The sequence below is a fragment of the Macrobrachium nipponense genome, chromosome 34, assembly GCF_015104395.2.
Source record: "Macrobrachium nipponense isolate FS-2020 chromosome 34, ASM1510439v2, whole genome shotgun sequence".
NCBI classification, from domain to species: domain Eukaryota; kingdom Metazoa; phylum Arthropoda; class Malacostraca; order Decapoda; family Palaemonidae; genus Macrobrachium; species Macrobrachium nipponense.
In genome coordinates, this window is record NC_061095.1 from 49,799,606 (window position 1) to 49,822,105 (window position 22,500).

Below are 22,500 nucleotides of genomic sequence, written 5' to 3' on the forward strand. Positions count from 1 at the left end.
TTACCAACCAAACTTACAGAGTGTTTTATCTGATCATTTTTGGATACCACAACATTTAGGCTAAAGAAACAAGTCTATGTGCATCATTGCATCATTGTAGATAATAAGAATCATGTATTAGGTTAGGTAAGGGTAGGTAGTTGCTAAAGGTAAAATCAGCACTTTGTGATATATGATATTAGTTGTATTATAAAACCAACAACAACAAAAATAATAATAATATTAATAAGCTCACCTGTGAAATCTCTGATGGGGTAACATGGAATGGGCATTGCCGTGACAATATCCATGTAACAGAGTGCGATTGGGTACATTGTGATTCTGTGCGGTACGGATTGTGCTTCGGATGCCCAACTTTCAGAGGGCACACTGTATATATATATATTTATATATTTATAAAAATTTCTATATTTATATTTGTGGACGGTTTAATTTATGCTAATTTAGGACTTATCAGCTGCACCTTTATGTTTTTTTGTCCTGAGAGAAACAGCTGAAGAAAAAAATACTGTGTTTCTTTTGAGGAACAGTTTATAGAAATCTGTCTATCACATCTTAAGAGCGGTTTGGGACACGTTCGACTAAGTTACGTCTCTCCTTTGCATAAAGACACTTCAGTATTCAAACTTTATGGGTTTTCAATGTCTGTCACTTTAACTATGTACACTTACATCTATATGAACTGGTTGTGTTTCTCTGGTTGGGTTTGTCACTGATTAAAAAAAATATTTCTTGCTAGAAACAGAAGAGGATCAGAGTTCAGTATTCGGATGCCAAGTAATTCAGTGGTATATGCAATTTCCCCTTTTGGGTGTAACAGAACAGAATATAGAATTTAGGCCAAAGGCCAAGCGCTAAGACTCGTGGGATTAACGAATTGGAAATAAAACGATGTTTGAGGCCTAATATTTATGACTATAAAGAATTCACCCATGTATATAGTATGTGGAAATACATAGACGTATGTATGTATGTATACAATTTCGCAATATTAGTACCATAATCGTTCACGCATCCAAACACGCACAGGTTCTTTCTATAAAAAAAAAAATTCTTCAGGAACTACAGAACTCGCTCTCTTCTTCTGTAATCCAGAGCTTTCCGAGGTACATAAGGCCACTGCCCTCTTTCCCTCTTCTCATTTGGTTTTTTGAAGAAGACCCTTAGTGTCATTCCCGTCGGAGGGGGGGGGGGGGGGGGGGGGGGGGGGGAGTTGAACCCACGCACGGCGCCTTGGGGCAAAGACACGCCCCATCACCCTTATCTTACTTCCTCCTGTCCCTAACAATGGGTGGGCCCTCCCCCCTCTCCCCCTACCATCCCCACACCCGCCTTTCAAAACCGCCCCATTCAATCAAACAATTTAGGAGTTTGTTCCGGGGAAACATTCTGATTTCTGGCAGGAAATAATCATCTCTCTCTCTCTCTCTCTCTCTCTCTCTCTCTCTCTCCATTCACATAATTCTCCTTTCTTCTACCTCTAATCATGTACAAAATAATTCTTTTGTCTCCCTCTTTCTCTCTCTCTAATTACATAAAATATAATTCTACTTTCACTTTCTCAATAGTCCTCTCTCTCTCTCTCTCTCTCTCTCTCTCTCTCTCTCTCTCCTTTCTTGATTGAATTTTGGTTCTCCTCTCTCTCTTACAAAATATTTTTTTCTTTGTCTCTTTCTTTTACGGCCACAATTCTCTCTCTCTCTCTCTCTCTCTCTCTTGATTTTTGATTTTGATTCTCTCTCTCTCTTACAAATTAATTTTTCTTTGTCTTCTTTCTTTTACGCCATAATTCACTTTCCTCTCTCTCTCCTCTCTCCTTCCTCTAATCTTCTCTCAAATTAGGGAGCTGGGTTCTAGAGGCAAACGCTGTGGTCGTCAAATACTTGTGATAAAGAAGCCAATAGAGTGGTTTAAAAGTTCAAGTAAATAGCCCAGACCCGATTATAGAAAAAAAAAAAACGCCACCTGAAAGATGGAAGGTTATAAGTACGGAAACATATCAAATCTAAATAAGTCGTTGAGAGAGAGAGAGAGAGAGAGAGAGAGAGAGAGAGAGAGAGAGAGAGAGAGAGAGAGAGAGAGAAGAGTAGTTTAGAGAAAGAGGGAGGGAGAGATTATATGATTATAAATGAAATATGAGAGAGAGAGAGAGAGAGAGAGAGAGAGAGAGAGAGAGAGAGAGAGAGAGAGAAAGAAGGGAGGAGAGATTATATGATTATAAGAATGAAATATGAGAGAGAGAGAGAGAGAGAGAGAGAGAGAGAGAGAGAGAGAGAGAGAGAGAGTAGAATAAAGGTGAAAGTTTCTGCTATGAAAATGACAATAGAATTTCCAAGTAATTTTTGTAATCGAGTGACATCATGAATTGGATCTAATATCAAATTAAATTTTATATGTATAATCATGTTCAGTTTCGTAATTACTTTGAAAGAAACATCCAACTACCTTTGCAATGTTTAAGGAAAGGTTATACTTCCTTGAAATAATAATAATAATAATAATAATAATAATAATAATAATAATAATAATAATAATAATAATTTCAATGTATCGTGATTAAACTGGCAAGTAATGGAAATCCACAATAATATAAATAAACAAGATAAACAGCATTAATATGCAAAATATACAATATATTTTATACCTTGCACACTAGTAAATCTTAATTATATAATATAATAATAATAATAATAATAATAATAATAATAATAATAATAATAATAATTTGCAGTAGACTTCACTGTCAAGTGTGAATCACTTATCGAAATGTAATATGTTTTATATAGTACATATATGCCTTTGACATTGCGTAACTTCGTGCGTGCATTGCCTCTGTCTTTTTTTTCAGGGATGGGTGGGATGGGTGGGGAGGGGTGGAAGAGTTAGGGGGGGGGGGGCGAGCGGATAATAAGGCCACAGTAACGGAGAGAATAATCTTCCTTCCGTTCCCGTCCCAAATACCACCGGAAGTTGTGGATGCAAGCGCGCGCAGCATCCTGTCATGGATAGAGATCGCAGCCCAAAAGATACTACGACACTCTCAACATTTAAAAGTAATCCAATGAGCACCAGGTGGGTCTGCCCCCGATCACTTCCTACTACGTTCGTTTCGGGTTCTTTTAAAACCCATACCCTTTTTTTTTTTTTTCCCCACCCGCCCTCCCCACCCTCTCAGCTTCAGCTTGAAGCTGCGTCCTGTCCCCACCCCCCAAAAAAACCTTTAAAGCTGTTTAAAGCTTCGAGTCGGTGTCAATGAACCACTGACCACCAATCGGCCCCTCTTGATTTCGGGAGGACCTTTTCCGAGTTCCTGCGCTCGTCGTGCATGCAGTCACGTCTTCGGGAGGGCGTGTCACCTCCTGAGGGCACCAGTAAGTTGCATCTTCCCCGAGGAAGGCTCCAGGACCTCTTTGCACGAGCGGCTGGAAGGCCTTGCGAAGGAGACGTGTCTCTTACTCTACCCAATAACGGAAGACAGGAATGCAGCAGGGTCGGTCAATTCTTAGAGATCCTACGGATGAATTCACTACTTTTCGTTTACAGTAACGAATAAAAATAATATATACACTTTCAATTCACGTCAAAATTCTCTTTCAGAAGTCTCTGCCATCCATCAGCGAACGAATAGAATAATAATAATAAAAAAAATGAAACGAAAACCAGCTGAACGGCAGAAATCGAACCAAATGACAAAAATATCCGATATCGAAAGACGATCGGATTTAACATTTAAAAGCGACGGCCCCTCCCACCACACAACGTTTCAAGTTTTCCTTCGAAAACTCATCAAAATCTCTTAACGAAACGCATCAAAGGGACCAGAATTCTTCTGCAGTCTATGGACCACATCGCAACCACACACAGGCGTTTGATGTCGACAGCGGAATCTCGCGGGGGCGCTCGATCGCGAGAGTGGGCGCGAACTTCACTCACCGTGACTTAGTGACTGACTGACGTACGAGCGCTCGACGCAGAGCTTTTCATAGGGGGTCGGTCGGGAATCAGCTGAGCGGCCGAGTGAGTTGCCAAGTCGCGTTTTACTGGCGGGATTTCGCAGAGGGAAAAATCGACTTATTTCAGCGCTGAAACGGTGGAAAGTAACAGACGGAAGAAGAGAATGTGAATGGAGGTACAGTAAAATGAGGGTTGCAGCTAGGGACGCTGCAAAGAACGTTACGTGAGGTACACTGGCGGCGCTAAACTCCTATGGAATCGATTCTTCAATGAATCTCAAATTGAATATGGAGAGAATTATAGTAATTAAAAGGCCTGGTGTGGACCGCCTGGCTGCCGCAACCAACACAGACGTGTACGTCACAAAATAGATACTTGCCACTATTTTCCCAAACAAGGAATGACACTGAATGGCTATTAATCACTCAATCAATAGCCACATGGCCCAGTAGGTAGGTAATGTAGTCAGTGCACCTCACGCCGTGCGCTGTAGGCATCTTTCAAAAGTTTGTAAGGACGACATTCAAGGAATATGCAATGCATTACTACCCTCATACAATTCATCTTGTATTTTCATATTTTACTTACATTTTTGTCTGTTTATTTATTGATTTGTTGATTTTCCTGCTTTTCTATTATCTGATCTCCTCTTTCTGTATTTCCCATTATCTTCTGTTACTTCTTTCGAATGGGCACCATAATATTCTTTGGTAGCTTGAATTTCAAGTCAGTGGCCCCCTTGGTGGGCTTGTTCCATACGAATAGAGTTCTTCGTCTTCTGAATAATATAATAATAATAATAATAATAATAATAATAATAATAATAATAATAATAATAAGGCAGCTAAAAAGAAGAGTTAGAGGGGCCTGACAGAAAAGCTAGAAGAAGAAAGGAAGCGAGAAAGGTTAAAAAAACAAAAAACAAACAAACAAACAAGGTACGCTGCAAACAAACCAGTTTTTTTTAATAGTGATAAATATTCATATATTTACTATTATTTTCATTATTATTACTGTCATTACCACCATTATGAATACTAGTTTTTCCTCTACTTCAGCAACTGTGTGGATATTGATGATTATCACTTTTAGTCATTTTATCTCCCGTATCTAGATTGTGTGTAGTGTATTGTCTATACTTTGTATGTTAGACGTATATGACCCTGTGCTGAAAATTAAGGTATTATTATTATTATTATTATTATTATTATTATTATTATTATTATTATTATTATTATTATTATTATTCATATCTCATAGGAGCATGAGTCTCAAAAATTATGAAAGCTCTCCATTGTATAATTCTAAAATATATAATTACACCTACAACATAAAGGATGTCTCTATGATTACTATCATTATTACAATCATATCTACAGTCCACCATGTGGGGAGCAATGACGGCACTGCCATCCTCCAAAGGGGACATCCCCATGTTTAGCTTAAATAAAATAAAGATGAGACACAATAATTAAAACACTAGTTTGAGGTAGAGTAAAGAAACAAAATGGGTGCAGCTAATGGCCTAAGGGACGCCGCAAAGAACCTCGAGTTAATGCCTACAGTCTGCCACGTTATGCGCACTGACGGCAATGCCCTCCAAAGGGGCTAAATGTTTATAGTTGGAGGAGAATACAGATAAAATATAGTAAATAAAACACTCCCCTGAAAGGGTCAGTTGGTCACATGATGGCTGCTGACATCGCGTTGGAAATGACAACACAAAAGCTCACTTGAGGACGAGAGAGAGCTTCGCCCAGCTGGGGCAGCGTGGTGATGGGCCATGCTCCCTTCCCCCCCTCCCCTGGGTATCATCCAAGGTTCCCTCTTGATCCACCGGATGGCCCAGAGGGGTAGGGGAAGAGGGGGTGGAGAATGCAAAGGATTTCGTGGGAGTGTTACGAGGGTCAGGGGCAGGTCTCGTTTTCTTCCCAGATTAGATATTATGTTTGTCTCTACTTTTTGAGTTTTATAACTCTGTGGCATTAATGGAAGATATTAATATAGATTTTAATAACTTCTACATGCATGCATACATATATACATATGTATACACTCATATCATACATATATTATATATATATGGTATATATATATATATATATATATATATATATATACGTATATATATTTATAGATATGTGTGTATGGATGTATATTTGAGAGAGAGAGAGAGAGAGAGAGAGAGAGAGAGAGAGAGAGAGAGAGAGAGAGAGAGAATAAGTATTTAACAATATTTCAAAAAATTTCTCAATGTTGAAAAAACAAAATGTAAAAAAAAAACAAAAAAACAAAATCACGAGTACAATGCTTCAACAGAACATTTCAATTTGAACGATTAACAAGACAATGAAATGATATCCAGAGTTCGAAGGCAGTGCTTACAAGGGCAGCCATCAAGGGCGGAAATCCCCTTCAGACTGCAACAAAGCAACATATCTTCGCGTTGCAATAAAACCGCGCCCAATTAAGGACAGGTAAAGGGCAGGTAAGCCTCGCGTGTGCCCCCCCCCCTCCCCCCCCCCCCTCCGTCGCATTTTTCGGAGTTCCGGCTGTAGTAGTAATAATAATAATAATAATAATAATAATAATATGCCGGAAGAAGACCTTCATTAATACAGGTTTTATTGAAAATAATGGTTATTTCAGCCGCGTTTATGTTGTCATATAAGTTTCTCTATTCTTCTTATGACTGACTTTTCTTCTGTACTCAAGTTGGCTATTAAAACGCCAAATGGGGATTCGTGTCAAAAACGTGGTATTTCTCAAATTGAATATATTATACAAAATGCAATGCAAATTGTCTTAAGATCCAATTTGTACGGCATTTTGTATAATATATTGAAATCTCACATATACCACGTTTTTGACACGAATCCCCTATTTGGCGTTTTAATAGCCAACTTGAGTACAGAAGAAAAGTCAGTAATAAGAAGAATAGAGAAACTTGTATGACAACATAAACGCGGCTGAAATAACCATTATTTTCAATACAACAACAACAACACGACAACAACAACAACAACAACAATAATAATAATAATAATAATAATAATAATAATAATGGCAGTGAAATCTGCTGTGTTACTCCCGTAGATTTTAACAACTGGCCCTTTTAATTGATGTATTGGTTTAATTGGGAATCTTTTTCGAACCATAGCACCTTCACAAATTGAGTAAGATATATTATATCATTATACACCATTTTATATATTTTTTTTATATTTTAATTTATATATATTTTCAGGGTTTTAACATCATTTGTTGAATCATAAGTACTATACTAACGAAGAAAAGTATGTATCATTATATAGCATTAGAAAGGTAATTTTATCTACTTTAATTTCGTATATAATAATGTTTTCGATAAAATGCGTAGATTAGGATTATAACTCGAAAATAAAAAAAAAAAGAATAAAAAAATCGCGATTTGGGGGAGTGGTGTTTTGCCTGCCAAGTCAATACTGGGGAACCTATGTACGGCCATCCAACTCCCAAGATACTGTAAAAGTGTAAAAGAGAGAGAGAGAGTTGGAGAGGCTGAACAGCTAAGGAGATCCGGAAAAGATGAGAGTACAAGGAGATTGAAGATTGAAGTTAGACTGAAGTAAGGAAGGGGCAGTGGAGGTAAAGTAAAAAAGGCTGCATAAAAGTGCGTGCAGCCAGGAGCTGAGGAGAGGCTGCAAATGACGTTTAGTAATACCTACAGTGCGCCAAATGAGGTGTATTGACGGCACTGCCTACCTACGAGGTAGAAATACGATACATCATTGTGCAAATCGCGCAGTGATTTCTCAACATTAACCAGTTTTACCTTGACATTTTAATAATATTAAACTCTACGAATAACGAGGATTATCTCTGCTCCACACAAAGATAAACCTGTTTTTATTTCGGTATTTTGCTTCATTGAACAAATCTACCTACTTCAGTCGAGGACGCCGTTGTAACGTGGCTTTATAATCATTCCATTTTTGGAGTCTTATGCAGACTTGACATTTTCCATAAGCTTTTTTATTTTTATTTTTATGTAACATTTTATAATTCTGTTTGTAACAGAATTTAGTTCTGTATGTGACAAGGAAAGGAGACGTGTGTTATATAATTAGTTAATTAATTTTATATATATTATTATATATATATATTTATATATATTTATATATTTGTATATAATTATATTATATATGTATATATTCAGAATATATATATATATATATATATATATTCTTTCTTTCTCAAAATTGTTACTTTTTCCACACGTCTGAAAACTGAATAATTATAGATATTTCATTTTTGCCATTCAGACAGAGAGAGAGAGAGAGAGAGAGAGAGAGAGAGAGAGAGAGAGAGAGAGAGAGAATAACATATAGAATCTAGAAACCAAAGGCGCGAGGAAAACCCTTAGCAGTAGCACTATGAATCAATTGTTAGGAGAAAGTCCAGGAAACTAAGATGGAAGAAAGAGAATACGAAAGGAGGTGCAGTAAAAAGGGCCGAAGGGACGCTGCTAAGAACCTCAAGTCACGCCTACAGATATTAGGCAATTTGCGCAAATATTTTTCCACTGTCAGGTCATTGCCAAAAAGATTTAGTTCCTACCGACTGTGAGGTCAAGACAGATGGACGAGACGACTCCGCGAGTACAGAGGAATTTTGAGAATTCCTCATTCTGCAATTGTTTGATGTGAATGACTCTCGAGTTCGTAATTCCCTCCCAGCTTCGACGAGATAGCAATGCAAAGCCACATTCAAAAGCAAGTGTTCTCAAAATTGAAATTCAAATAATTATTCATATGCAGTTACATATAATTACATGAATTACATATAAAAAAAATTATGTATTTTTAACTTTATTCTGAAAAACATATTTGAGAAAATATTTTTCAACATAGACTTTAAAATCATTTTAAAATATTTTAAAAATTACTTTTAAAATCATATTTCTAAAACTAAATTCACAATTACTACACGAATTACGTATATTTAAAAAATAATTTTATATTTAAAGAAATTAACGGAAAAAATATCCATACAAATTTTTTATAAATATATGTTTACAATGAAATCAAAATCCGATTTAATAGAATTAATATTAAAATTAAAATCAGATTTAAGAGATTTAATCTCAAAATTAAATTTAGATTTAGAAGATTTGATCTCAAAATTAAAATCAGATTTAAAGGATTTATTCTCAGAATCAAAATCCGATTTAAAAGATTTTATTCATAAAATTAAGTTCCAATTATAAAAATTTAATCTCAAAATTAAATTCCGATTCAAAATGGCGATAGGAGGAGTTTCATAAGAAAGAACTTGCCACTGATCACACCTTTGTTTCTGCGTTGTTGGGAACTCGCGAACAACGCAGAAATCTATCTCGTTAAATGGTTTGCCCCCCCCCACGGGAGAGGACGACCTACTGGCTGCTGGCCAAAAGGGTCTCTCTCTCTCCCTCTCTCTCTCTCTCTATGAGTTTCCTGGCATAAGACCCATGTGCCATTTTCTATGGCAAGTTACAAAGAAATAAAAGCACATTATTGGGATTTCTCTCTCTCTCTCTCTCTCTCTCTCTCTCTCTCTCTCTCTCTCTCTCTCTCTCTCTCCAGGAACCAGCAGGCATCAGGCCCAATGGGTTCGGTGGAATAAGCCCGATACGAGAAAGGGAAACACGATGTAACGGCCATGTTTCTTGCGAACGTTCTCACGAGACGAAGCGTTTCTTGGATAGCGTCCCATCGCCTTGTCTCTTTGTCCGTCCAAAGTCCGAATCGCGACAGATATATTTATGTTAAGTGACCCTCTGATATCTATCTCAAATTTTCATAATCTCTCTCTCCCTCTCTCCAGACATTTACGTACATGTGACGCGTGTGTGTAGGTCTATAAAATAACAGTGTTTGGACATACCGCTATCTCCTTCCAAAATTCTCTCTCTCTCTCTCTCTCTCTCTCTCTCTCTCTCTCTCTCTCTCTAAAATAACAGTGTTTGGACATACCTCTATCTCCTTCCAAAATTCTCTCTCTCTCTCTCTCTCTCTCTCTCTCTCTCTCTCTCTCTAAAATAACAGTGTTTGGACATACCTCTATCTCCTTCCAAAATTCTCTCTCTCTCTCTCTCTAAAATAAAAGTGTTTGGACATACCTCTATCTCCTTCCAAAATTCTCTCTCTCTCTCTCTCTCTCTCTCTCTCTCTCTCTCTCTCTAAAATAACAGTGTTTGGACATACCTCTATCTCCTTCCAAAATTCTCTCTCTCTCTCTCTCTCTCTCTCTCTCTCTCTCTCTCTCCACAAACAGGTTCAGCTGACCACAACATCCATATTATTAGCTGTCGCAAGCATTCAAGCACAGACACTGAGCAAGAAGCTGCAAGCAACATGGCCACTTCTTCCGCCTTGGTGGCCGTATGACCCTTGAAGGTCATGCAAGCAAGCAAAAAATATATAAATAAAAAATAAATAAATAAATAAATTATCCTAGCCCATATTAGAATAGAACAGAATATATAATTCAGGCTAAACGCCCAAGCGCCGGGACCTACAAGGTCATTCAGCGCTGAGACGGAAACTTGGAGTAGTTAGAGAGAGTGGAAAGTCAGACGGGAGAGAGAGAATATGAACGGAGGTACAGTAAAAGGGACGAAAGGGGTTGCAGCTAGGGGGCCATGGAAGCGACGCTGCTAAGAATCTCAAGTAATCCCTACAGTGCACCGTGTGAGGTGCACTGTGGGCATTACCCCCATACGAGAACACCCTACTATAACTGATTTTCAATCTACAAAACACCTCTGCTGAAGGTTTTGAATCTTCTGGAGAGAGAGAGAGAGAGAGAGAGAGAGAGAGAGAGAGAGAGAGAGAGAGAGAGAGAGTTTACAAACACAGGTCATCCCAACTGACCTCAGGGAGATGTTTATTCAATTTAGGTCACGTTGATCATCATGGGACCAGTTGTGTGTGTGTGTGTGTCTAGCTGGTGACAACTACTGCACCGTGTTTGTTCTTTGTGCTTGTGAAACAAACCACTTTGTTTGACTGCTGGTGTGCCTGCAGATTTTTTGTATGGGAGTACTGCTTGTGCATTTTATGTAATGTATTATTATTATTATTATTATTATTATTATTATTATTATTATTATTATTATTATTATTAGCACGAGTAAAACGCGAAGTGAAATAAAAGAAAAAACTAGACTCAGCGAACACAAATAATATCTAATATTTAAATAAACCTGCAATAATAATAATAATAATAATAATAATAATAATAATAATAATAATAATAATAATAATAATAATAATAATAATGAAGAGAATTCTACCTCAAAAGAATTGATTATGAAATGTCCAAAAATTTGCATACAACTCAGTATCATCTGAACTGTAAAAATATCTATTTGGTTGCATACCCCCACCCACCCAACCCCACCCCCCACGCACACACACACACACACCACACACACACATATATATATGTATGTATATATATATATATATTAACTTTATCACTTGCACAATTGAAACTGGATGGGGTATCAAGCGAAGATATTTATTCAACAAAAATTACAATCTGTCCTGGACTGACGGAGATATTTGAATCTCCTGGTAGTAAGTAAATAAATAAATAAATAAATAAAATAAATATGAATATATATGTATATATATATATATATATATATTATTATATATATATATATATAATATATAAACTTAAGCAGAAAAACAATTCTTGGTCTTATCACCCTGAGATAAAAAAAAAATAAAAAATCCTTTCATTACGAGAGAGAGAAACAGCATTATAGATGACGTGTTGTTGTTGTAGTCATTGTTGTTCTCACTACTGTTGTTGTTGCAAGTTTAATTGAATGACCGTTCCCCGGAGCTTACGTCAACGATATAGGCGTCAACACAATGACCTAAAAATTTCGCTTTCCCACAACACGATCGGCAGCTAATCAGCCGCCATCTGGGTGCGTCTTCCACTTCTGCAAACATCGAAACTAAACCTGATTAGACAGAAGGCGTCAGGATCCCTTTGTGCGTGGAACGGCACACGACAGAATTTAGGCCAAAAGGCCAAGAAGCGCTGGGACCTGAGATCATTCATCGCTGAAAGGGAAATTGAGAGTGAAAAGGTTTGAAAGGCGTAACGGGAAGAAAAGCTTTCGCAACTGCACTGTGAAATCAATTATTAGGAGAGCATGGAAAATAAGATGGGAGAAAGAGAATACGGACGGAGGTACAGTAAAAGGAATGAAAAGGTCGCTGCAAAGAACTGTAAGCAATGCCTACCCCTTACGAGTCATTGTGTGTGTGTTTGGGAGGGGGCGAAAGGGCCGACTACTTGCTAAAATTTATTTATTTTAAACATCACTTACAATACTCCACTTCTAACATTTGCATGAAATATATTTACCCATAAACGCTCAAATCCTTGAACAAAAATATATATATAATAACATATAGCCAAGACATAAACCACACGAATTATAAGCTGTTAAGATGTCCAGCTTCTCCAACTAACTTAAAATGGATCCATGTTAATGGAAACGATTTCCCTATCAAAGAATCGAGACAAATTATAGTTACCCTACTTATCCCAGCACTCAAAAAAAAAAAAATAAAAAAACAATAAATTAAATAAAAATAATAATAAACGAAAGGTGGGGATAAGAACCAAAAGTATATCTGGGATGAATCATGTGCACGTAGTGGAAAAGAGTGAGAGAGTGATGAAGAATATAAATAAGCACAAGAAAAGGCAGAGGCTGATGGATAGATCAGGTAAGAATAAGAGAGTCCGCCTATGCAACAAACATGGATAAAGGATTAACAAGCAATCATTATTATTTTTACCATCATTACTATTGCTTAGTCGGGGAGTAAGCCTGCAAGCTACTTTGTTGTTGTTTGTTGTTGTTGTTGTTGTTGGGTGGGTGGGGGTGTTAGGAAAGGTCTATGGAAGACCCCAAAACGGTCAGAAAAAGGTGTTTTGCGTTGACTTAAAGATACGGGAATTTTAAAATAGGATGTCTGATTTATCTATTAGAATGAAACTATAAAAAAAATAAATAATGTGCTTGTTAAACAGTGCAGAAAAATGATTTCCAATGAAATATAGCGTATTCATTTTAGTTCTCGTTGGTGAAACACGCTCTATTTGTCCCGTGGATTTTAGCATGTTTTAATATATGTTAAAAGTTAGGAATATATACAACACATATGCATGAGGGGAAAATCTTACACGCGTCCAGAGTAAGCTGGAGGTCGGATCACGCCTTATAACTATTATTATTATTATTATTATTTTTTTTTTTTTCAGAAGACGAAGAACCCTATTCATATGGAACAACCCCACAAAAGGGGCCATTAATTTGAAATCCAATCTTCCACAGAATATCAAGGTGTTCATTAGGAAGAAGTAAGAGGAAGTAAAAGAGAAATACAGGAAAAAAATTAATATATAGACGAAAATGTACTAAATACAAAAGGGGAATAACATTAGAGCAGTAAGATATGACAGTAATTTCTAGCAAGTTTATAAGGCAAAGGATATATTAGGATTACTCATTTTTCATTAATAGGATTAATCAATTTCTATTATTAATATATAGAATTTGGAAATTCTTTGCCCAATAATAAAGACTACAGATGCAGGACACACAACGAAAGTGATATATAAATATTCTTATTATTATTACAAAGTAATATTAAAATGTAATGTTAAAAAGTAATTGCAGGAGAGTGATAACAAACCGGACAGACGAAAGGGGAGGAAATCGTCAAACCGAACAATATGGAAAGAACAGAAACGATGAATAAAGTTGTGGACGCCAGGAACGGCAGAAAACCGAACGGAGAGAGAGAAATGGAACAGAGGAAAAAGATATTAGGGAATTTTGTCGCTAAAAGACAAAGTTTGCCAAAGGGGAAGTGATATTTCTCGGGAGATATATGACATTTCCCTTCTACTTCTTCTTCTTCTTCTTCTTCTTCGAGAGAGAGAGAGAGTTACAAGGATTAGGATGTCTCAAAGACTTGTAAGTCCATTCGAGGAGACATCGTATGCTCACTTATCTCTAGGAGCAGGTTTTACTGTTCATTCACAGTGTCCTTCTAATGATTCTGTCTAACTTCTTTTAAACTCTTCCACACTGTTGCGGTTTACAACTTCTGGTGGCAGTTTATTCCATGTGTCACATATCTGGTATTTGAAGAAGTTCCAGCAATGGGATGTGTTGTATCTCTTCAGTTCTAGTTTCCATCCATTATTTCTTGTCTGGTTTTCGTTTAATGTAAATAGCTTACTGTCTACTTTTGTTATGCCTTTCAGTATTTTAAATCTTTCTATTAGTTGTCCTCGTGTTTCTAAGCCATACATGTTCAGGCTCTCTAGTCGTCTTCGGTAACCTATTTGCCTGATGGATGGAATTAACTTTGTGGCTCTTGCTTGTACTCCTGATCTATTTATGTCACTTCTTAGTGATGGTGACCAAAACTATACTGCATATTCAAGATGGGGTATAACTATTGATGTGTAGAACTGCAGCACCGTTTCCTTGTTTCTGTAATTGAACCACCTCTGTATGGATACCACTAGTTTCTGTGCCTTCTTTTCGGCTTTTATGCACCGTTTTGTGGATTTTACGTCCTTGGTAATAATGACTCCAAGGTCCTCCTCTTGTTCTACACTGTTTATGTCATTCCCAAGCAGCATGTACTGGCATGAGGGTTGTTTGTTCCTATTTGTAACGCTTTACACTTATCTATGTTAAAAGGCATTTGCCATTTTTTATACCACTCTCCTATTTTCAGTAGATCATTTCTTAAACTTTCCACTGCATCTGGGTCTGCTGCATTTACACCTAGTTTGGTGTCACCTGCAAATTTGGTTATCCTGCTAGTTAAGCCTACATCGATGTCATTAATGTAAATAAAAAAACAAGAGAGGGTCTAGGACAGAACCCTAGGGAACTCTGCTAGTTACATCTGCCCATTCTGATTCTTCACCATTTATTACGACTCACTGTTTTCTGTAAGTTAGCCAGTCTTCTACCCAGTCTGCTGTTTCTCCTACAGTTCCTAAAGCTCTAACTTTTATCATCAGTTTATTGTGTGGGACTTTATCAAAGGCCTTTAGCAAATCTAAGTAGAGTATATCTATTGCTCAACTACTGTCGTCAATACCAAGTATGTTATGAAAAAACTCCAAGAGGTTTGATAGGCAGGATCTGTTTTGTCTGAAACCGCATTGGCTCTTTAACAACAAGTTGTTTCTATCTATGAGATAGAATTCGATCTGCAATTATGGACCCAAAAATCTTGCAAACGACCGACGTTAGGCAGATTGGTCTATAATTTCCCGGCTCTTCTCTTGGACCTTTTTTGTAAACTGGGGGAACGTTACATAGTTTCCATCCTTTTGGTGCCTTTCTTTGTTCAGCAATTTTCCTGTAGAGTTTATATAGGTGAGGAACTATCTCCTCTTTTAGCTCTTTAATTTCTCTTGGATGAATCCCTTCAGGACCAGGAGATTGGAACTTGTTGAGTTTGACTATTTTGTTTTTAATGTCCTCTTCCGTATATATCATTTTGTCCAATGGTTCTGCCCCTTCATATTTAATAGCAGGTTCCGGGATTGAGGTAATGTCTTCAATTGTGAATACACTAGTAAAAAACTTATCCAATAACTCTGCTTTTTCCAAGTCTGAGTTCACCAGGTTACCTCTATTGTCCCTAGGGGACCTTATGCTATTTTTATTGGTTTCCTACCATTAGCATGTGCAAAGAATTCTTTGGGTTTTCTTTACAAACTGATGCAACTCTTATCCTCATCTATCTGTGCATTTCTTGCATTGCTTGCTTCTATTGGTGCTGGAGAGGGTTTACTGATTTATGCAATTTGTCTCTTTCTCTTATCTTATTTTTAATTTTTCTGTTGAACCACTTGGGCTAAGGGTTTTCATTTGTTAGTATTTGCCTTAATGGTATACATCTAGAACGCTTTTCTGTGTATGCCTCATGAAAGGCTTCCCAGTGTTTATCTTTACCTGTGTTCTCGTCGTACTCTAGATTTTTAACGTACTCCTTTAGCTTTTTTAGGTCTTGTCGAAGGAAGTCTAATCTCATTAATATCTTCTTCTCTTTTTCATGTTGAACATTAATTTGAAATGAGATCATTTTATGGTCGCTTTTGCCTAGATTTCCGCCTACTGAAAGGTCAGACATTAGATTATCTTCAGTTGATAGGACGATGTCTAGTATGTTGCTTCCTCTAGTGGGTTTGTCATCCCATTGGTGGAGGAATTAATTTTTTACAAATTCTAAAAGTCTCTTTCCTTCTACGTTTGATGCGGAGGTCATCGTGTCCCAATGTACTGCTGCATTGAAATCTCCCATTATTATGCAAAGTTTGTTGTTGATTATCTCATGTCCTGGTAGTGCATACAGCTCCTCATCGGACATTTGTGATTGGTGGGGAGGTCTGTACACTAGTATTAGAGTTATCTTCCTCCCTAGGCTGTTTAAGTTGATGCCAATCACTTCTTGCATGGTTGTAATTTTACATTCTATTGGACTGAGGTGGTCCCTAACATATGACATAACGCCTCCACCTTTTTTATTGAGTCTATCTTTTTTGAACAATTTATATCCAGCTATCTGGTACTTTCCTACGAAGTCTCTTGTTGCCTCTTGTATCCATGTTTCTGTGATACCTATTATGTCTGATTCCTCACTTGCTACCAATGCTTTGAAGAGATCTACTTTGTTCCGAATAGACTGTGCATTAAACTGTGCCACTCTGAGGGACTTCTCTATCTTCTCTTTTGTCCTCGGTGGCTTTATTAGTTTCCCTTACTATAACTGTTGCATGCAGTGCTACTACTAACCAGCTTCTGGGAGCTTTCCGATTCTTACTTTGAAAGTTCAGTTCACTGAGGTGTCTCAAGAGGTTTTCGTTGAGAAGGTTTCCTATTAGTTTTGCTCCTTTCAAATTCGAGAGAGAGAGAGAGAGAGAGAGAGAGAGAGAGAGAGAGAGAGAGAGAGAGAGAGAGAGAGAGAGAAAATCATCAGTGGATTCCAGAAAGATAATTTCTTTCTTAAAGGAGAGAGGGAGAGAGAGAGAGAGAGAGAGAGAGAGAGAGAGAGAGAGAGAGAGAGAGAAATAACTGGCTAACTGAAATTCTTCTATTAAATGAGAAAGAGAGAGAAATTGAAATTTCTTCCTTAAATGAGATCATTGAAATTCTTTTAAATGAGAGAGAGAGAGAGAGAGAGAGAGAGAGAGAGAGAGAGAGAGAGAGAGAGAGAGGAGAGAGAATTGAAATATCTTTCTTAAATGAGAGAGGAGAGCGAGGAGAGAGAGAGAGAGAGAGAGAGAGAGAGAGAATCGCTGAAAAATAAGTAAACTATGGAAATACAAGATCAAAATATGATGAACGTCTAACACGTATTCTAATTAAACTCAAATGAACTAAGAATAAAGATCTATCTTATTCTATTTCTCTCGGAAATCTCTACCAACTTCCTGTATTCCCCAACTCTTAAACGGACGCGGATTAATCTGGGCTACGTACGGACCTATGAGGAATAACAGTGACGTAAGACTGCTTCCCCATTCTGCTTCGTACAAGACCAGTCTTTCCTACCGGGCGTTGACGAGCATCAGTGGCGTTTGTTTACAAACGGTTCCGGTACCAAGGGAATAAGAGTTGTCCTTAATGAAGATGTGATCTCGGGTCACGTTTGGCTATGCAGGCGCTGCTGTCGACAGCATCCTTCATCGGAGAGACTCGCTGACGCTCAGGAAGAAGAAGAAGAAGAAGAAGAAGAAGAAGGAAGTGAAAGATAATTCAAAGAACCAAGAAAGCAATTGGCTCACTGGCGACAGCATCCTTTATCAGATATCTTGCTGACGCCGAGACTAAAGAAGGATACTGATGACGAAAGAAGGACTTCCAGGACGTTTCTATGCATGCAACAGGAAAAGAAGAAGAAGAAGATGATGATGAAGGAGAAGAAGAAGAAGAAGAAAGATAATTGAAAGCACCCAAGAAACCTGTTGGCTCAAAGAGAACTTTTCAGGATTTTTGTACTTAGTCACTCACTAATAATTTACCTATACATATACATTTATTTTTTTTATTTATTTATTTATCTACTTATTTCTTAATTATTTAGACATGCCGTCGTTCAGCACGGGGCCAATCTCTGCATCCCCTGGCCCACTGTAGGTATGCAGAACAAAGGTATCTTGGCTATGTCACAAGGGGATGACCCTCTTTTGCATTACCACCCTTCTTTGATATTTTCAAGAATCTCTCTCTCTCTCTCTCTCTCTCTCTCTCTCTCTCTCTCTCTCTCTCTCTCTCTGTCATCCAATACTACAGATTTCTTATGTTCTTTGTCATTTGATTTTATGGGAATGAGGTGGCTTTGTTCACAGAAGATCGGTCGATATACTGCGTTCTGTATTTTATCAATTTTCGTTGTCGAGTTGGCCTCGGCTTCATTAATTAATAATTTACTTGCTTGTAATCAAGAGAGTTTATAATAATAATAATAATAATAATAATAATAATAATAATAATAATAATAATAATAATAATAATAATAATAATTTATCAAAATAATTATACAGACCGAAATACATTCAAAAGTAAGAATTGCGATTATATATTATTTACAATATCCATACGTACACAAACACACACACTAATTTATAATATATATATATATATATATATATATATATATATATATATATATATATATATAATAATCACATAACATTGAATTATTGGTAGCATTACCATTCGCTCCAGACGACTGAAATATAAAAGAATCTCTCTCTCTCTCTCTCTCTCTCTCTCTCTCTCTCTCTCTCTCTCTCTCTCTCTCTCTCCCAAGTGACTACAGCTGCAACAACACTCAACTGACGAAGGGAAACAAGTCCAGTCGTAGCCGAACCACATAATGGCTTTTTGTTGTTCCTGATGATTAATGTTCTTTGTACTCATTCCTTCTTCCGTCTTCCTTTCCTTTCATTTCTAACCTAATCGTTTAATCTGTTTTCCATTACTTCCTTTGTTGCAGAAGGAAAACCAATATTGTAAACTTGGGAAATAAATACACGTGTAGGAGCAAGAAGTCCCATACTGTGATATTGATCAGGGCAGATGATGACGTCATCCGTGCGTCACGAAAACTGGTGCGCCTCCCGCTGCCAGACGTATGCACAATGCATGCACAAGCACACAGGGTTCGTGTGTGCATTCTTGATGGACGCATGCACATTTGATGTGACCTCTCGTGTGACCTAGTACGAGGAGGGACGGTTACCAAAGTGCTTATATGCTTTCTCTCCTATCTCCTCTCTCCTCTCTCTTCTTCTCTGAAAGCAATTGCTTTAGTATATGATGCAGATTCTTGTTGGATTCTTCAAGTCGAAGTTTTTTTTTTCTTTTTTATTCAGGTGAAAAACCCGCAGAGTTCATTCTCCCGATTATGTGTTTCTTTACCAATTTAATTTTATTGATTCATTTATTTATTTATCTGACATTTTTTAGTTTCAATTCGACGGATTGAAATGGTCATAAGAGTCTTCCACACCTGAGACGTCTCAGGTCAATGGATTATAATTATACGATTAATAAATATATTGCGTGACCTTCCCACCTGAGAAGTGTTAGGTTCAATGGATTAAGGTATAAATACGTATATTGCAAAGCTTCAGGTATACACTATAACGCAGGTAGGAAAAAACCAAAAAATAGAACTGTAAATATCCAAATTGCAACTTCAGCTGTTCAAGCAAAGGTGTTAAGGCAATTTTACGACCCATCCTACTATTCCCCCTTCCACTTTAATACATTTTTATCTATTTGTTACTTTACTCATTTATTTTTTAATTTCTTAATAAGTGGAGTCTCTTCTTTCTGTATTTCCCTTTGTCTCCTCTTACTTCTTCCTACTGAACACCATAATATTCTTTGGAAGCTTGAATTTCAAGTCAGTGGCCCTTTTGGTGGGCTTGTTCCATATGAATAGGGTTCATCTTCTTGATAATAATAATAATAATAATAATAATAATAATAATAATAATAATAATAATAATAATAATAATAATAATAATAATAATAATTTATTAAAAATAATGGTAGAATCTAATCAATTCTGTGAATTCTGCCATTATTTTTAATAGATCATTGTTTGAAAGCTCTGTTTTCCAGCATACAACATTAATAATAATAATAATAATAATAATAATAATAATAATAATAATAATAATAATAATAATAATAATAATAATTTTTTTTTATTCAATACAATCGTATGTTCATGCTTGAAAATATTAAAAAAAAATTACTGTGCATGAAAAGAAGCATTTAAAATTTACAATGACATATGAAATACATAATATATCTACCCATGCATAATACGTATGCATTTAAAATAACACGAAATCGCATAGAGTAAACGTAAAGGCTTATTCGCTGACGTCAGCCACGAGACAACCTGCACACGGCTTAAAGGGCGGGTCCCAGAGGGTATTCGTCGGGAGCTCTTCTCTCGTCCCTTGAGGGACGCGGTGTGTCCAAGTTCCCTTGGGTATTAATTATTAGATATTCCAAGTCGATTTCTTGGTAGTGATGCTTACAGAACCGGCCGTTAAATGGCAGCCATATACTCTCTCTCTCTCTCTCTCTCTCTCTCTCTCTCTCTCTCTCTCTCTCTCTCTCTCTCTCTACAACCAGGGTGCTTTCGACCAACCCCCAGCAGGGATGGATTCCAGACGAGGCAATCCGGAAAGTGCTGGAGTTTGGTTGGAGCTTTAGTTTCGACCAGCCCTAACTGGGATGGGTTCCCGACACATGGCATCTGCATATGGAGAGTTAAATCTACATATATTCAACCAGAAACTGACGCATAAAATCTGAAAGAAAGACTGGACGAAGTACGTATCACTTCAAACACACTAATATGGGACACCTGAGAGGCTCAGGTGTCAAGGAGCCCCAGGTTTTACCACCATTGTTTTTCTATCACTTTCGACAGCTTTGAAGTCAGGGCATCGCTACTGCAACTACTACGGCGGGACGGGACTTTTATAAGTACTGTGGATTACTTAACACGTTTATTTTGGTACAGAACTTTCAAGTATGATGAATTACTTGACACCACTAATTTTTGGTACAAACAATTCAAATATGATGGATTCTTTGGCACTATTTATAACTGGTAAAAACACGTTCAAATACGGTGGATTACTTGACACTAGTTATTTTAGGTGGAGAACTTTCAAGTATGGTGGCTTATTTGACAGAACCTTCACATATTGCGGATTACTTGACACTAATAAATTTTGTCACAGAACTTTCAAGAACGGTGGGTTATTTGACGCTATTTATTACTGGTACAAAACTTTCAAGTATGGTGGAATATTGGACACTAGTTGTTTCTGGTACAAAACATTCTATGTAGTATGGTGGATTATTTGACACCAGTTATTTTTTTGTACAAAACTTTCAAGTACGGTGGATTACTGGGCACTAGTTATTTGACACAAAACCTTTTGAGTATGGTGGAATTTTTGACGAGAGTTACTTTTGGTGCAAAACATTCAAGTACTATGGAGTATCTGACCTTAGTTATTTCTGGTACAAAACTTTCAGGTCTTGTGGATTTGGTACAAAACTTTTTACTATGGTGGATTATTTGACATTCATTAATTTTGGTACAACACGTTGAAGTACTGTTTACGATTTGACAATAGTTATCTTTGAAACATTTTCTAAAAAAAAAACAAGTATTTCGGAAGACACCTATTTAACGTGACGTCCATTTCGTAATAAATGATTCGGCATGAGTTGCATATTTTGCAGGAATCAATCAACAGAATTTACATTTTTGGGGGATGTTACTAGCCAGAAACTTCATCTTGCAGAAACGGAAAGCTATACAGAAAGTAATTATGGCAAAAGATTCTTTCCCTACTTCTTCTTCTTCTGCTACTTTCTTTTATTCCTTTTCTTCTTCTTGTCCATAAAACCAAGAAGATAAGCGAGCAACGGCTTTCAAAATCCATCTGCCAAAAGTGGCCGGAATCCGGGAACCGAAGTAACGGTACAGAGAGAGAGAGAGAGAGAGAGAGAGAGAGAGAGAGAGGGGGGAGTCAGGGGGTCTCCGTTCCCCCGAACGGAACGCTTTAACAGGAAATCCAAACTCCCAGAATTCGCCAGTTCCTAGAAAGCTTGACAGCTGGATGCGGTAGCGGTCGTTTAGAACGCTCTTCGACTCACACACTGAGGGATCTGCGTTCGATTCCCAAACTGAACGTGGAGGATGAGGAAGAATGAATAGAATAGAATATACAGTTTAGGCCATGTGATGGGACCTATGAGGTCATTCAGCGCTGAAGGGAAAATCGAGAGTGAAGAAGGTCTGAAGGGAGAGAGTGGAAAGTCAGAGGGACGAGACAGAATATAAACGGAGGTGCAGTAAAAGGAATAGAAGGGGTTGCAGCTACGGGCCGAAAGGATGCCGCAAA

The 22,500-nt window shown here is 37.2% G+C and overlaps 1 protein-coding gene across 8 annotated transcripts in view; it reads right to left on the reverse strand.

Annotated features, from left to right (window-relative positions):
* The window catches only part of LOC135208054 (cAMP-dependent protein kinase type II regulatory subunit-like), a 333,802-nt gene that overhangs the window by 47,137 nt on the left and 264,165 nt on the right, over nucleotides 1–22,500 (reverse strand). The window contains exon 1 of one of the 8 annotated variants that reach the window (XM_064240194.1): nucleotides 236–735. The exons of the other annotated variants lie outside the window; for them this stretch is intronic. Within the exon in view, the coding sequence (XP_064096264.1) occupies nucleotides 236–314 (79 nt within the window). The 5' untranslated portion in view covers nucleotides 315–735. Of the gene's footprint in view, nucleotides 1–235; nucleotides 736–22,500 lie in introns of those variants that run through there. 8 annotated transcript variants of the gene reach the window in all.